The following is a 15904-nucleotide window of genomic DNA, read 5'->3' on the forward strand; positions in this document are numbered from 1 at the left end:
TGTTTTTTCGTGCATCTCTTGATGGATATTTGGATTGTTTCCACCTTTGGCTGTTATGACTAGTGCTGTTAGAAATATTTGTGTACAAATCTTTGTTTGAGTAACCTTGTGTCATCAGGTGGGTCAGACAGCTAGCGTGGCTCTCTCACCAACAGGTGACCAGTCTTTATGGGCATGGCAGCAAGAGTATGTTTAGGAAGAGCTAAGCTGCTACTCAATTTAAAGTGAAATAAGTGATCTTTGGTTATATAATCTGTCCTTTTTCTGAATATTATCTTCTTTAAGAGTCTGTTGATGGAAAATGGTAAGGTGTCATAAAGCTGAGTAGCCATCAACAAGATGAGTTTAATCTCTTTTTCTTTCATTTCTTGTTAATTTCTGCCCTTTTTGGTGATGTATTTCTTCTAAGTTGTTTATATACAGAGGGAGTAAGTGGGTCATGCTGGCCCTATGCTTGGAAATTAATGTTGCTCTTGTCAACTATGGCATTTGGGTTGCTTTCGCAGTTGACATTGGAGGCCAGTCTTGTCATACATGTCATGCTCAGGTGTGTCAGACAGCTAGCGTGGCTGTCTCATCATTGGGTGACCCTCGTCTTTATGGGCATGGGAACAAGAGTATGTTTGGAAAGAGTTAAGCTGCTACTCAATTTAAAGTGAAATAAGTTGAACATTTCCAGGTTCTTTAATTATAATACAATGTAGACATTTTTTTTAAAGATTTTATTTATTTATTTGACAGAACGAAATCACAAGTAGGCAGAGATGCAGGCAGAGAGAGAGAGAGAGGAGGAAGCAGGCTCCCTGCCAAGCAAAGAGCCTGATGCAGGGCTCGATCCCAGGACCCTGGGATCATGACCTGAGCCGAAGGCAGAGGCTTTAACCCACTGAGCCACCCAGGCGCCCCAGACATTTTTTTTTTTTAAAGAGAGAGAATGTGTGGAGAGTGGGAAGGGCAGAGGGAGAGGGAGAGAGAAAATCTCAAGCAGACTCCATACTCAGCATGGAGCCAAAACGGATGGGTTCGATCTCGTGATCCTGAGATCATAACCGGAGCCGGCAGTCGGACATCAAGAGTCGGACACTTAACTGATCAAGCCACCCAGGTCCACCTGCCATATTTTTTTGCAGTGAATGTTATGATTTGAAAAAATTAGTTTCCAAAATGGGACTGTTTGGCCATAATCACACATATGTGTAGCATGTACAGCCAAACACTGTGTCCGTCTTCAGAATCCCATGTGTTCCTTAACCTGGACCTGTTTATAAAGGACTTCTCCAGGTACTTGCCTCTCAGAATCCTAATCCTGAAAAGACATCCTTTTCAGAACAAAAGTTGTAACATTTTTTTAATGTTAAGTTTGGAAAGGTACTTCTTTCCCGTCTACCAAAAGTCAGAAAGGTTTTTTCCTCTCAGTTTACTGCCTCAGCTGTGTTAGAAAGAGAGCAGCAGGTTAAGAAACACCTCTGAAGAATATTTTTTCAGAGGCAGCATTGTCCTTGTTGCTGGAAGCCAAGACAGGGAAAAGGGAAAGTCAGGCCTTAGGACTGATGCAGAAGTGGAGGTACCGATACAAAGCTATTTTGTGAGTGGGTAGGGTGCCTGGATTCCATGCTCATCTTAATCATTTCCTTTCTTTTATTTCCCAGGGATCCAGGGTCAGGGAAAGCCTGATTTTTGAGAGAGTGTCCACTTTCCTCCACAGCCAAGAGAGCTCTACATTGTGGGAGCCCAGGGGAGGGCTTAGACAGATGCCATTTTCTTGGGAGGTTCTGATAGTAAAGTTTATGGTAAGCTTCTTTGTTAAGTTTCAGCCTCAGTTTTAGCGGATGTCCCTCCTCCAAGAGCAGCAGGGTGCTGCGAGAGCCCCGTTCTCATCCTAAGGGCGGTTGAAACCTGTCGCTTATGTTCACAGCACCTGCATTCATTGCCAGTGATCTCTGGAACTCTTTTTGTTTTCCTATTAGCCTTTTACTTGTTTTCCTTTGTCCGTGCATAGACTGCACAAGAAAGTGTTACCTAATTTGTACAAGTGCCTTTAATTTTCTTTGTGAGGTCACAGTTGGACTTACAAATAATCATTTCAGCAGTTCTTATCAGGCAGTGTGATCAGCTTTTTGTAAAACTGTTCCCTTTGAGTATACGTGGTACTAAGTCAATTTACTCTGTTTTTAGATAGTAGGTAAGGATTATTGTTTGTACATTAATCTTTAGGATTAAGAGGGATGTTGAGATGCCACAAACCTAGGAAGCAGGATTTCTTTGTATAAGAACATGACTGCATGGCGTTACCACTTCACTGCTAAAGTTCTTTCTTGACACAACTTCAGTTGAATTTACTAGCTCCTTGAAACTACCCCAAAGCAGAGCAAAGATGTTCTTGGTGTTTCAGTCAGGGAAAATTGATAAATTCTTAGTCTGTGAAGAGAACAACCAGAGTTTAAAGATTTATTTAAGAGAAAGCAAGAGTGAGCACAAGCAGGGGAAGTGGGAGAGGGAGAAGCAGACTCCTGCTAAGCAGGGAGTCTGTTGTGGGGCTCAGTTCCAGGACCCTGAGATCATGACCTGAGCCGAAGTCTGACTTGGGGCGCTTGGGTGGCTCAGTGGGTTAAAGCCTCTGCCTTTGGCCTGGGTCATGATCCCGGAGTCCTGGGATCGAGCCCCGCATCCTCCTCTCTCTCTTTGCCTGCCTCTCTGCCTACTTGTGATCTCTGTCTGTCAAATAAATAAATAAAATCTTAAAATAAATAAATAAATAAAATGTCTGACTTGTATGTAAGACTGGTAATTGGCTTTTCCCACTACTATTTTTGGTAGTTTATAGACTCAAAGTACTTATTTTGATACAGTGAAATTGATGTGTCAAATAAGGCATGAACTCTTGAAAAAAATCAATGGAATTATCTATCATGCTAATGGTTATTTTTTTTTTAATTCTTTCATATCTCTAGCACGTTTCCTGAGCCTTTTGTATTAATAATGTGTTTGTTGCTTTCAGAGCATGAAGACTTTTTAACAGTTGCCGAATCACTGAAGAAAGAATTTGATAGTCCAGAAACTGCTGATCTGAAGTTTCGAATTGATGGGAAATATATCCACGTCCATAAGGCTGTTTTGAAAATCAGGTATTTTTGTATGAACTTAGAGACATTAATAACCTTTTGTTTTTGCAATCTCCATTTTTTTGTTAGCCCACAAAATGGGGACTGATAAGGAATAGCCTTGGCAGTAGAGAGAAATGGTACAACTTAGTATTTTTGTGAATGGGATCCATGCATTACTGAAGAGTTTTGCATGTGTATGTGAGTTTGCAGTCCTGTCTTTTTGAAAAGGCTTGATGTGGTAATGTGAATATTTGTCTGTATTGTGTTGGCGTTTTTTTTCCCCCTTTTTTTTTTGAGAGAGAGAGAGAGAGAGATCGCGCACGCAAGCATGCTCTGAGCCAGGGTGGGAAGAGGGGTGGAGGGAGAGGGAGAGAGAATCCTAAACTGGCTCCACCCTGGGTGATGTGGGGCTCCATCCCACGACCCTAAGCCAAAATCCAGAGTCCGACTGAGCGGTTCAGGCTCACTGTCTGTATTGTGTTTTAAATGAAGATCTGGTGAATATTTATTTCCATTGACAAATTTACATGCTTAAAAAAATACAGAAGATTTTTAGTGAAAAGTGTGTTTATCTTCTTTTACACTTAAAGATTCCTTTTTCCTCAAACAGAAAACTCTCACGGTCAGGAGTGGTGAACCTCTGACCCTAAAGGACATCTAAGTCCCAATTACAGGAATGTCCTTTAGAGAGAGTAGATGACAGGATTGTATTTGTTAATAACGGTTTGGACTCTTGGGCCCTGAGGCTGCCATTACTGCAAAAGAGGCACATGAAGTGAGACTGTTGGGAGTTACACTGGCCATTTATAAGTCCCTTTTGAAATTTAGCTGAAAACCTTTTTACAAAATAACACATTTTAAGGGAACCCAAATGCCATATGTCAGTCATTATTGAGAGAATAAATATCTGAACCAAAGTATTAACAGGTGAACCGGAAATGTTCCTTTCCACGAACCCGTGGTCAACCATCTGTTCCTTTCATTTAATTGTCGCATTTAATTTGTCATTCCTTGCCTAGACAATGGTTTTTCTTTACTTCTCAGATGAAGTAATGTCTTATGTAGGTGGATCCAGTTTTAGTTGAGAATGGATTTTGAAAATATCTATGTTTATTTACACCATATCTCATTTTAAAAGGATTTGAAAAGACTTTTTAAACTGAAGTAAATGACATGTTTAAGAAAACCCAGTATTTAGAAATCAGTTCCTCATACAGGTGGCTTTTTCCATGCAAATACAACATAAAAAGACCCACTGAAGTTTTTTTTGAAATCTGTGACTCTCCCGGTGAATGTATTTTGTGAGTAAGTTGGTAACAGGCTTGGGAAGATTGAAAGGGAGCAGGTCAAAGCAGAAGAACAAAATAGGACTAATGGCGATTTTGAAGAAGTGTCAGAAAAGAAGGAAAATTATCATGTAAGGTAATAGGATAATAATCAGCCTAAATGTAATCCAGTTAGCATTTAAAACCATTTTAAGGATAAGCTGAGTACATGAAAATTAAAAACCAAATGAATTACTTGAGTGATACTGATATATAGTCAAAGATTTGAACTCTTATTTCTGAATTTCTTTTAATTTCATTGTTTAAAATGCATTTCTCTGTAATACTGTTTAAGAAAAACACATGAGCAAAAAAAAAAAACATGAGCAGAATACTTGATCTGAATGAGGTCTGCCACATGGAGACAGTGGAACACTGGAAGTGCTAGGTACTTACTTCTAGGCTCCATTTATAATTCTTAGGTACTTACTTCTAGGCTCCATTTATAATAATTAGGTACTTACTTCTAGGTACTATATTTCTATAAGTCTAGGTACTTCTAGGCTCCATATTTAATTCTTATAATTCTTATAATTCTTAAATTGTATTTGATAGTTCTCATCGAAAAATGAAAGTGGAAATATGTAGATGGTGAATGTGAAAGCCTTTGCTAGCTGCAAATCCGTGATCCTGGGGTGTGTGAGCCCAAGGATAGGAATAGTTAAGGAGACCTGTAATACTTACCTCACCGCAGCAACTTCATAGGTAATTTTCTGTGTTCTGTTTAGGTGTGAGCACTTTCGGTCCATGTTCCAGTCTTACTGGAATGAGGATATGAAGGAGGTGATAGAAATAGACCAGTTTTCTTACCCAGTGTACCGTGCCTTTCTCCAGTACCTCTACACAGACACAGTGGACCTGCCGCCGGAAGATGCTATAGGTACCTTGGCCCGCGGGACAGGCCAAGCCACATGTCACACAACTCTCTCGTCATGTTCTTACAGTGCTGAAGTGTAAAAAGTGTCAGGTTGACTGGTTTTTAGACAATATTTGAAGATAAATGTCTTCAAAAATAGTGTTGTATAGTAATGATGGTTAATAATTGTGGATACATTTATTTATGACCGTGGACTTATTTTCATCTATTAATACTGAAGTATACATTGCTATTGCAAATAACATCTCATCTCGGAAGTAAAATGAGGGGGTAACTCTATTTATTCCCCTTCCTTTGTACTGTAGAAGAAGATGCATAAAGTGAGTGTAGGAGAGGTCTGTTTGGGGGTGGGGGAGGTAGGGAGTGAAAAAGAGGATTTATTTAATAAAATTTAGAGTATTATTCACTAAGAAGCTTCTGTTGATTTATCCACATAACTCTTTTCACTGAAATAAATTATGTATGTTTATAAATTATGGGAAATTATCATAAACTTAAACCTTCCATACTTTTTGCTTTTAGGTCTTTTGGACTTGGCCACATCTTACTGTGAAAACCGACTGAGAAAGCTTTGTCAACACATTATCAAACGTGGAATTACAGTGGAGAATGCCTTTTCACTGTTCTCTGCTGCAGTCAGATATGATGCAGAGGTAACATAAAACAGAAACCACCTCCTTCAACTCCCCATGGCCTGCCCCCTGCTTTTCTTGCATGAGACAAGGAAAAGGAGTAATTTCACTTCTATTTAGGGAATCCATGAACTGACTGACCTAAAAAATGAAAGCTGGCCTTCCTTGTTTATTCTGTGTTCATAGTTTCAAAGATGGCTATTCTTCTTTCATTTTTAACTAAGAAACTAACTGAAGTCCAAGCAGCTCTACTGTGGGTCGAAATAGAAAGTGTCCTACCCAGTTGGACTGATGCCATATTGTAGTTTCGGGGGTTTCTCAAGATCAACATATATATTTTTTTCAAAATCCACTTTGCTATCTCCCTAACTCTACCCTGTTGTCAGCCAAAGATGCTGTATGATTCGTATCTGTGTATGCTCTGAAATTCTATCTTTGTCTAATTATAACTCATTCATGTGTGAAGAACTCAGTCTGGGCTCTTTTTGTTTATGTGTTTGGTTGTGAATGGTTGATTTTGCACTGGATTGAATTCTTAATCTAGGATTCATGGATCTCTAGAGACTCTATGAATGAATGGGCTTTGGAGAGTCTGAAATTTTGCATTTAGTGTGTTTTCTTGACATTAAGAACCAAAGTGTCATCAGATTGTAAGCTGCTCATAGGCAGAAACTGGTTCTTTTTTTTTTTTTTTTTTTAAAGATTTTATTTATTTGTCAGAGAGAGAGAACGAGCACAGGCAGGCAGAGTGGCAGCAGAGGAAGAGGGAGAAGCAGGCTCCCTGCCGAGCAAGGAGCCCGATGTGGGACTCGATCCCAGGACACTGGGATCATGACCTGAGCCGAAGGCAGCCGCTTAACCAACTGAGCCACCCAGGCGTCCCCAGAAACTGGTTCTTATTCACCTCTATACCCTGTAGGGCCTGGCACATAGTTGGCACTGGGTAATAAATGTTTGTGGAACTGAATGAATATGGTACTACCTGAAGGGTGCATTAAGGATAATTAGTGAACTTAAGGCTGGTCTCGTTGGTTTTATAAATTTATAGAGAATAAAAGGTAGAGAGCAGTAGGCTGAGAATTCAAGGTGTCCAGTTAAAGTCTACACTTTAGTGACACAGTTAGCTCTTCTTAGAGGTATTTTGTCATCATTTGACAAGGCAGAGAACCTGGTATCAGGATTTACCAAACACCCGCAGAGGTCTGTAACCGTGGCCTTAGCAGTGTGGTGGAAGACAGATTTCATCTTTATCACACTTAGGGGTCAGAATGCACCAGTACGTCTTGTATTTTCAAAATATGTCCCATTTTTATTTGAGATTATGATTATAAATATTTAATAAGTTCAAATAGCTGACTTAGTCTGTGGTCTGGCAACAGAAGGTATGATGATCAAAGTAAATTATGTCTAATAGGAAATGGAAGTATAGATTTTTTTTCTACCCTTTCTGTGACATCATGAACTTCTTTATTGGAAGTGCTATTTCTTTGGGTTACATTCTACCCAGTGATATAATTTTAAATTGGTTGATGCCTGTTCGGTCCACTTTTTAATTGTCTTTAACATCTTCTCTGTATCTCTCCCTGACTCCTTCACAGCTAATGAGTTCCCTATTCCTGGAATTAGGATAGTGCTAACCGAAGCCAGTTAGAATCATCTGGGCAGAGGCAAACATCTCAGCTCTAGGTACTAGAAATTTCTTTCTCACTAAGCTAAAACCTACCCCCAAAAGTCACAGAAAAACACCTTGTGCTGCTTCTACCCATGCCAGCTGGAAAATTTTTTTTTTTTAAGATTTTTATCTATTTATTTGACAGACAGAAATCACAAGTAGGCAGAGAGAGAGAGGAGGAAGCAGGCTCCCCGCCAAGCAGAGAGCCCGATGTGGGACTCGATCCCAGGACCCTGGGATATTGACCCGAGCCAAAGGCAGAGGCTCTAAACCACTGAGCAACCCAGTCGCCCCTGGAAATTTTTTTTTATTACTGGTTTTTGTTTTTCTCATACTAAGTATAGACACATGAAATACTGTCCCTTCCTTGAGACTGAAAATATATGTGATTCCATAGAGTCTGTCACAGTATGGGCATTTGGTTTGGCACTCAAGAGTGTATGTTGATTGGGCACCTAGGTGCTCAGTCGGTTAAGCTGCTGCCTTCGGCTCAGGTCGCGATTCCAGTGTCCTGGGATTGAGTCCTGCATCGAGCTCTTTGCTCAGTGGGAAGCCTGTTTCTCTTTCTGCCTCTGCCTGCCACTCTGCCTGCTTGTGTGCGTGCGCGCGCTCTCTCTCTCTGATAAATGAAAAAAAAAAAAAAAAGTGTATGTTGAGTTAAATGAATGAACAAATATATTTGAAATACATCACCACAAAGGTGTACTTTATAGAAAACGAAAAAAAAAAACCCAACCCCACAAATATTATATATTCAATGTAGAAAAATTAGAAAATAGAAGACAAAAAGAATCACCTCTTTCTTTCTGGGCTTTTTTTTTTTTTTTGTAAGATTCTTATAGGAGTTCTGTAATTGACTAATATACTTTTACATTATATTTCCTTAATGATGTATAATGTAGTAATTAAAGTGTTTCTTTTTCTTTCTTTCTTTTTTTTTTTTAAAGACTATTTATTTGACAGAGACACAGTGAGAGAGGGAACACTAGCAGGGGGAGTGGGAGAGGGAAAACAGGCTCCCTGCTGAGCAGAGAGCCTGATGTGGGGCTGATTCCAGGACCCTGGGATCATGACCTGAGCCAAAGGCAAACACTTAATGACTAAGCCACCCAGGAACCCAAATGAAGTGTTTAGAATATAAAAATAAAACCCACTCACTTTGTTTATTAGTTGATGGGAAGCTTCTATATTAAGTCAGATTGGAAATTAACTGCCAGAAAATTGACTGACTTTCAGAAGCTCCACTTGAGACCAGGTGACTTTTCCTTCATTTTGTGGTTCAGATGCTAGGAAGATGGAGACTACGTGCTTCTCCCATTTTTTTCTCTTTCCTGCAGTTCCTCTGTACCCCCATTTGACAAGATAATGTCCAAGCAAATATACACACATAAAAGCGACAAAAATGTATTGACTCAGTAGTTAGGAAGATTTTTTAAAGTAGCTGCTTGTTGTGGAGCTGTTGCATTATGACTGCATTGTCAGACTTTCTCCAAGTTTTAGCTGAGGAACGACTTGGCCCAGGAGCACTTTCCGTATTCCTTTAGTACAAACCCAAATGAACATTGCCATCAAGAAGACGTGAATGAAACACTGTATCGAGATAGTTCTATAGCTCATCACACGAATTTTGAAATGTTTCTATTTATACTGTCTTCAGGATTTTTTTTTTCTGTTTATATTTTAACATTAGGAGAAATAGTTAGGAACAAGAGTACAGCACTCTCCAGAAAATCCTACTTGGTGAGCATCTTACATCCTAAGATTTTGCTGTTGTTGGGAAGTCATAAAAATAAGGCCAGGAATCTAATTACAAAATTGGTTTGGGACATTGGTATTGAAAAGTTTTGTGCTAAAGGCTGATGGTCAGCATTTTTTTCTTTCTGAAATTAAAAGTTTTCCATCATCAGTAGACTATAAAATATTTTTTGGTTAGTGAGACAAAGCACCTTTCTTCCCCCCCCCGCCCCAATTAATTTATTTATTATTTTTTCATAAACATATAATGTATTTTTATCCCTAGGGGTACAGGTCTGTGCAAAGCACCTTTCTGTATTTTGTCCTATGTAGTAAGACATTTAAGCACATTCTAAAAAACCAAACCAAAGACCCCTTTAATCTGGAATATTTTGTACCTGGTATATATTATAAAATACTGAACTTACAGTTTTAGAGTTTTGTTACTACTTTAACAACAAGTTTGGACAGAAGTAGGTGTGGTTCACAGTCTTGCTGTCTGGAATGTGTCTCAAGGTTGGCTTGTGACCCATACATAGCGCGTCTCACCCTGGCCAAGTGGCCTTCAGTAAAATTCTTAGCATTCAGTTATTTTAGCTTTGGGGAATTTAGGACTGGTTAAGTTCATTTAGGCTGCAGTAGCATTTTTAAAAATGGGGATATTAAGACCATCAACTGTCTGTGTTTTACTTTGCTGCTAAAGAAAATCTGTGGGAAGGAAAAACAAGTTATTTTCAGAATATAAAACTTATTGGAATAATTTTAAAAATTTGGAATGATTTTATAAATTATTTCAGAATAGCAGTATATTTTGAGCTTTCTTGCTGATTACAACAAATCAAGTACTTTATCTGATTTGCCTTAGAACCACTTTATAATTATTTCTCCATAAAATGTCATAAGTAAGGGATTTAGTTTCTAAAATACCAAGAATATCGTTTTAGAGCCCCTGATTTTGCACCCTTTCCCACTTCTGTATTCCATGGGCCTTAAGAAGATGCTTCAATCTGTTATGAACTTTTTTAAAAAAAGATTTTATTTATTTATTTGACAGACACAGCAAGAGGGAACACAAGCAGGGGGAGTGGGAGAGGAAGAAGCAGGCTTCCTGCTGAGCAGGGAGCCTGATGTGGGGCTCGATCCCAGGACCTTGGGATCATGGCCTGAGCCACCCAGGCGCACCCCTGTTAAGAACTTTTTTCATCTGCTGGTCAGTTGATGCCTTCTTGTTCTTCTTGGAAATGTTTTATATAAAGCCCGGCACTCCTGTTATAGTTACCTTATTAGTTGGGTAGGAGTTGAATTTTCTTTTTTGGGTATTGATGATGTGATCATTTGCAGAATGAGCGAACAGATTATGTAGGTTCTTCAAATATTTAAGAATTATCAGAAAAATATCTCATTTACACCTCAAAGACAAGCTGGCTCAGAGCATTGGCTGCTAAGTGAATTGCGTTGCTATGTCTCTCTGCTTCATGCAAATGAACTTGCGAACAGTTTCTCTTTCCAAGTGCATTCAGTGCTTCCTTTTCCGTAGAACTTCCTTAAGCAGGATTCAGCTGTTAAACGACAATTACTTATTTCAATAACCCAGATTTAGATAATTTTCAGGGTTCTCTAGTTGAACTTTCAGTGTTTAAAACTGCAGAACATTTTTTGAATACTGAGTTATCGCACCAATTCAAACTATTTGGAGGGGAAGGGAAGGCAGTTTGATAGAGCTAGTTTCACAAATGTATGAAGTGATTTGTAATTAGAGGCACCCTTTGTATACCTGTACTACATAAAAGTTCTTAAAGTTTATACCCAAGATCATCTCTGTATAATTAGTAAACTGGGTAAACTCATTTTTTCACGTGTACTTAAAAGAGCTTGAATTCCAGATTTGTAGACACGGAACTGATAAGGTTTTATAATGCGAATTTAGTGCAGTCTTCTTTAAATTCTTCAAATTCTTCTTTGAATTTGAAATTATGTGATTAAAAGTTAATATTTAAAGATCCTCATCTGATACATTGCATGGTTTGAAGAACTTTCTGTGCTTATGACTTGTTATTTCTTCCTAAATTATGTGTAGAAAAACTAGTGGGTTTTTATTTTTATTTTTTATAAATAAGATTAAAATGACTTTTATCTCCTTGTGGAATATAATTTAGTCCCTAAAGCTGTTTCTTAATCATTGAGTTGTAATACCAGGAGTAGGGCTTTTTCTTTAATAGTAATGTGAGAGGGAATGTTTTATATAGTTTAACATTTTAGGTTATTATAATACACAGAACATTTACCTGTACTTCAGCCCACGGGGACTCTCATTAAAAAGCGCTGATGCAAAGATTGTGCTGATATTTTATTTTTTATTTTTATTTTTATTTTTTTAAAGATTTTATTTATTTATTTGACAGAGAGAGAGATCACAAGCAGGCAGAGAGGCAGGCAGAGAGAGAGGAGGAAGCAGGCTCCCCACTGAGCAGAGAGCCCGATGCGGGGCTCGATCCCAGGACCCTGGGACCATGACCTGAGCTGAAGGCAGAGGCTTTAACCCACTGAGCCACCCAGGCGCCCCTGTGCTGATATTTTAAATGCATTGTGAATTATCTAGAAAACAAAACTCTGGCAGCAGCTGACTGATACACATAGAGGTGGTTTATCTCTTACTGGTGATATGACTGATGGGAACCTCATTCAGGGACCCTTAAAAGAAGGAAGCATTTGTTTGCAGGGGTCTGCACTGAGAGAGTAGAAAGGGATGTAACTCTGTGTTTGTGTGTGCCCTTCCCCACCCTGCCTGAAATTCTCATTTGACAGTATCTGGAAACTTGAAACCAAGACACTGCAGTTTAAATGTTGAGTTCCTGGTTTGCTAGAACCCTGAGTATTGACCTTCAGTGTAGCTTGCAAAGTTAAAAAAAAAAATTAAGGTATTTGTGATAAGTGCTTTCAGTGTGATTTGCTGTTATATATTTAGACTTTGTATACATTCCAGTGCCTGATTTAGTAAATATATGTTCTAGTGTTTAAAGGAACAAACATAGTAGCCATTTTGCTGGGGATGAAAGACTGTATTATCATTGGCGCAAATGGGTTTTTAAGTTGTTCTGGTTTGCCACGTGTGTGTATTACTTTTCCTTCTGAGTGTCGCTAGCTTCGTCTGACTGAAAACTCCAGTCTCTGAATATTCTTCTCTGGATTGACCATCTGAGAAATTAGTTTGCTGGGAATTGTAGTGTATTATTCCTTATGGCTTTAAGAATGATGGCATTTTATCTAGGAGAGCATAAAAGTGGATTTAAGATCTTTGGAATTTTTTTCTTTTTTAATATGTCTCTTGAAGACATCTCTTTATCACTTTTTTTGTTTCTTAAAATCTTTAAGCTAAGTCTTAATTCTTTTTTTCAGACTTCTTGACTGTGGTAAAACATATGATGGACTGAAGTTGCTTTCAGCTTTGTTTTTAATTATTATTGAAGAATAATTGACCGGCATTATTGTACTAGTTGTAGGTGTATGCTTTCAACTTCTCAGGATGAAGTCTGCATGGGACGAGACTGTGTGGTAGCCTTGCAGAAGCTGTCCCCCCATAGGCTGTGTGAATGGGTGTGTGTTTTGAAGAGTCAGACTGGAGGTAGTGGAATTACTGCTTTCACTATGTTTTGGCTAAATAGTGTTTGCTTTTCTGATACCTACCTATGGTCACTTGTTTGCTTAGTTTGAGGTTTCTGGCCTCAAATATCTTTTCTAGGGGAGGGTGAAAGATTTGGGATGAGGGTTTGGATAGAAGTAATTCGATCAAAGTTAATAAAAAAAGGCCTCTTCTTGTTTTTATTTTTGTTGTGTGTGTCCAGGATTTAGAAGAATTCTGCTTTAAGTTTTGCATCAATCATTTGACAGAAGTTACACAGACTGCAGCATTTTGGCAAATGGATGGCCCTCTGCTAAAGGAATTCATTGCTAAAGCCAGTAAATGTGGAGCCTTTAAGAACTGAAGCCCAAGGCTGCTGGGTTTTGTGAGTGCCCGGGGGCATGGGCGATGGTGCCTCCTTTGTGCTCTGCGGGTGATGTAATTTTGCAGGTAAAAAACCCATCAGGTGTTTTGTTTTGTTTTTTTTCCCCATTTCTGAGACACAGTTCTCTGTGTAGGAATATATGAAGGATGTACAGCTTTCTTGAACCCATTTTGAGCAACTCTTGTTTCCGGATATGTAGATTTTAAATATGACCTTAATTTGGCTGGAATGTTGTAAAGGGGTGAAAGTTCAGCTGGTTGGTGTTTTGTTTTGTTTCTGATTAGAGGAACTTAGGAACTTGGAAAGGGGAAATCTGTGCTAATTCTTCTGTTTCACATATTGACAACCCTTTGACACCAGGAATTGGGACAGTCTGTGAATTGTGGGATAGTCATAGAGGCCCCGCGGTGAATTAAAGATGCTGACTTGGGGGCTCGTTGAACTGCTGCATTAGTTGCTGTTTCAGTAGCCATACTGTGAAGGCATAGTTAAGATAGTTTGAGGCTTTTGTATTTGCACTACTGAGGACCTTTTTAAATTTCATGATGTTTCAAAATAGTAATCAGTTTAATATGAGTTAAACCTATTGAGATGCTGATCATGTAAAGATAAACTTCTAGGCCAAGACTTCTCTAAAGACTTAAGCACAGAAAGAGTAGTAATTTAGTCCTACCCGTGAAAACTTGATCATGAAAGAAATTTTGTTTGGACAAAGATCAATGTTTTATAAATTAGAATCTCCACTACTATCCAACAGTGTTTTGTTTTATTAAGACAAAGTCTGAGAACTGAAGTTAAAATTGCTGCCCCATCGTTTCCCCCTATAAATGCTCATCATAAGAGGAAAGTAATGGCATGCTCAGTATACTCTTCCGTCCTAAATCACGGCAGCTAGATCATCAGATCTGCTACATCAGACTCAGAAGTGGTTCTTAAAACCACCTTTCTGGCGGGACTTCTTGTAATTTGTTTTAGCTCTTTTATGCAGGCCGAGTATCACAAATTCACTTATTTGTAATCTCAGTGGCTTTCATTTTGGACTTCTTTAGCTTTTAATTGTGTTACGTATAATATTTAGCACAATTTAACTTCAAGAAAGGATCCAAATTATGGTTTTCCTGAAAAGATCCTGCTTAAAAGTGTCTTTTCAATTTGGTTTTGGTTTGTTTCAGTTTGTGTTTGGTTTGGTTTTGGTCTGCTTATGAGACGTGATTTCAGGAGGAAGAGTGTTCAGCTCTGGGTTTTATCATGTGTGTCCGTTGAGCTTGCTGTGAGAACAAAGCTTTGTTCTGCTCTCTGGCCCATGGACTCATTTCCATTTGCCGGCGTGCCCTCCTGAACCCTTTCCTGCTTGGAAAAGTTCCCTCATCTGAACTTGGAGCCTAAATACATTTTCAGAGGTGAATTAACAGGAGAGGGAAGATATGCTGCAGCTGCTGTTTTTAGCAATGTTTCGATGTGGGGGGGGTTGGTGGGAGTGAGGGCTCAAAGATAGTTCAGGGATAAGTGAGATAACTACAAGCCTAGCAGTCCCAGTTTCCTTTTCTTGATCCTGTCGCAGGTGATTGAAGTCCAGTCAATTATTAGATTAGAATTAGTTCTGCAACATGATAGAATTTTTCTTACTAGGTTGATAAATGCACATTAATTTGATTATTAGCTATGATGGGTAGTGTTTGTAACAATCACTGTTGTGTAGGCTTATGATCTGGACAAACAAGAACATCAGTATGTTTACTATTGCTCTTGAAAAAAAAATTTAAAAAAAGCACAAATTAAAGTAGTAGATAAATTTCTGTAGATTGTTCCCTCATTCAACAAATATTTACTGAAGTTCCTTATATAGGTGAAGAACCACTTCTCATAGTAGATTAATGAGTAATTTGTATGAGTATGTATGTAGTGAAGAAAATGGGAATAAGTCCTTTGAAAAGTACTTGAGTATCCTTTTTTTTTTAAATACACTCTTATTTTTCTACTTGGTTTTATTGTTAATTGTAGCAGGAAATGAAAACTGTTCTTTGAATTGTTTTTTTCATCTGATGTAATAATGAAAGCCAAAGTATTCATATTTCTTAAGATAGCCCTAAATGTACTCTTAAAATTCTTACTGGAACAATGTTTGATACTCTAGTATATAAGCTGTATTTATGTAATGCTTAGAATGACATATTAATAAATAATCTGTTAAGACATATATGTAGTGTTGTTTTTCCCCCTCAAAAATCAGTAACATGAAGTATGCCAGTCACAGAAGGACAGACGCTGAATGGCCCAGCTATGGGAGGTAACAAAAACAGTGGCCAGATTCTCTGAGACAGAAAGCAGAACACTAGTTGCCAGTTTGGAGGTAGGAGAGAGGACTTGAAGAGTCAATGTTTAATGGATACAGAGTTTCAGTTTTGCAAGATGTAAAGAGTTCTGGAGGTTCATGGTGGTGATGACCACCCAGCAGGGTGAATGTGCTTCATGCTGCTGAGCTGTGCACTCAAACATGGTTAGCATGGTAAATTTCATGTTACCTGTTTTTTGCCACTCATCAGTACTGTAATTCTC

General features: G+C 38.5%; 1 protein-coding gene across 4 annotated transcripts in view; it reads left to right on the plus strand.

Moving 5' to 3' along the window:
• Positions 1–15545, plus strand: part of RCBTB1 (RCC1 and BTB domain containing protein 1) — a 56430-nt gene extending 40885 nt beyond the window's left edge. For all 4 annotated transcript variants that reach the window (XM_045978331.1, XM_045978332.1, XM_045978334.1 and 1 more), the window contains 4 exons: positions 2999–3125; positions 5158–5309; positions 5829–5959; positions 13187–15545. In XM_045978331.1, the coding sequence (XP_045834287.1) occupies positions 2999–3125; positions 5158–5309; positions 5829–5959; positions 13187–13327 (551 nt within the window). In that variant the 3' untranslated portion in view covers positions 13328–15545. The remainder of the gene's footprint in view (positions 1–2998; positions 3126–5157; positions 5310–5828; positions 5960–13186) is intronic.
• Positions 15546–15904: the final 359 nt, after the last annotated feature.

Source organism: Meles meles, chromosome 14 (assembly GCF_922984935.1).
Source record: "Meles meles chromosome 14, mMelMel3.1 paternal haplotype, whole genome shotgun sequence".
NCBI lineage: Eukaryota > Metazoa > Chordata > Mammalia > Carnivora > Mustelidae > Meles > Meles meles.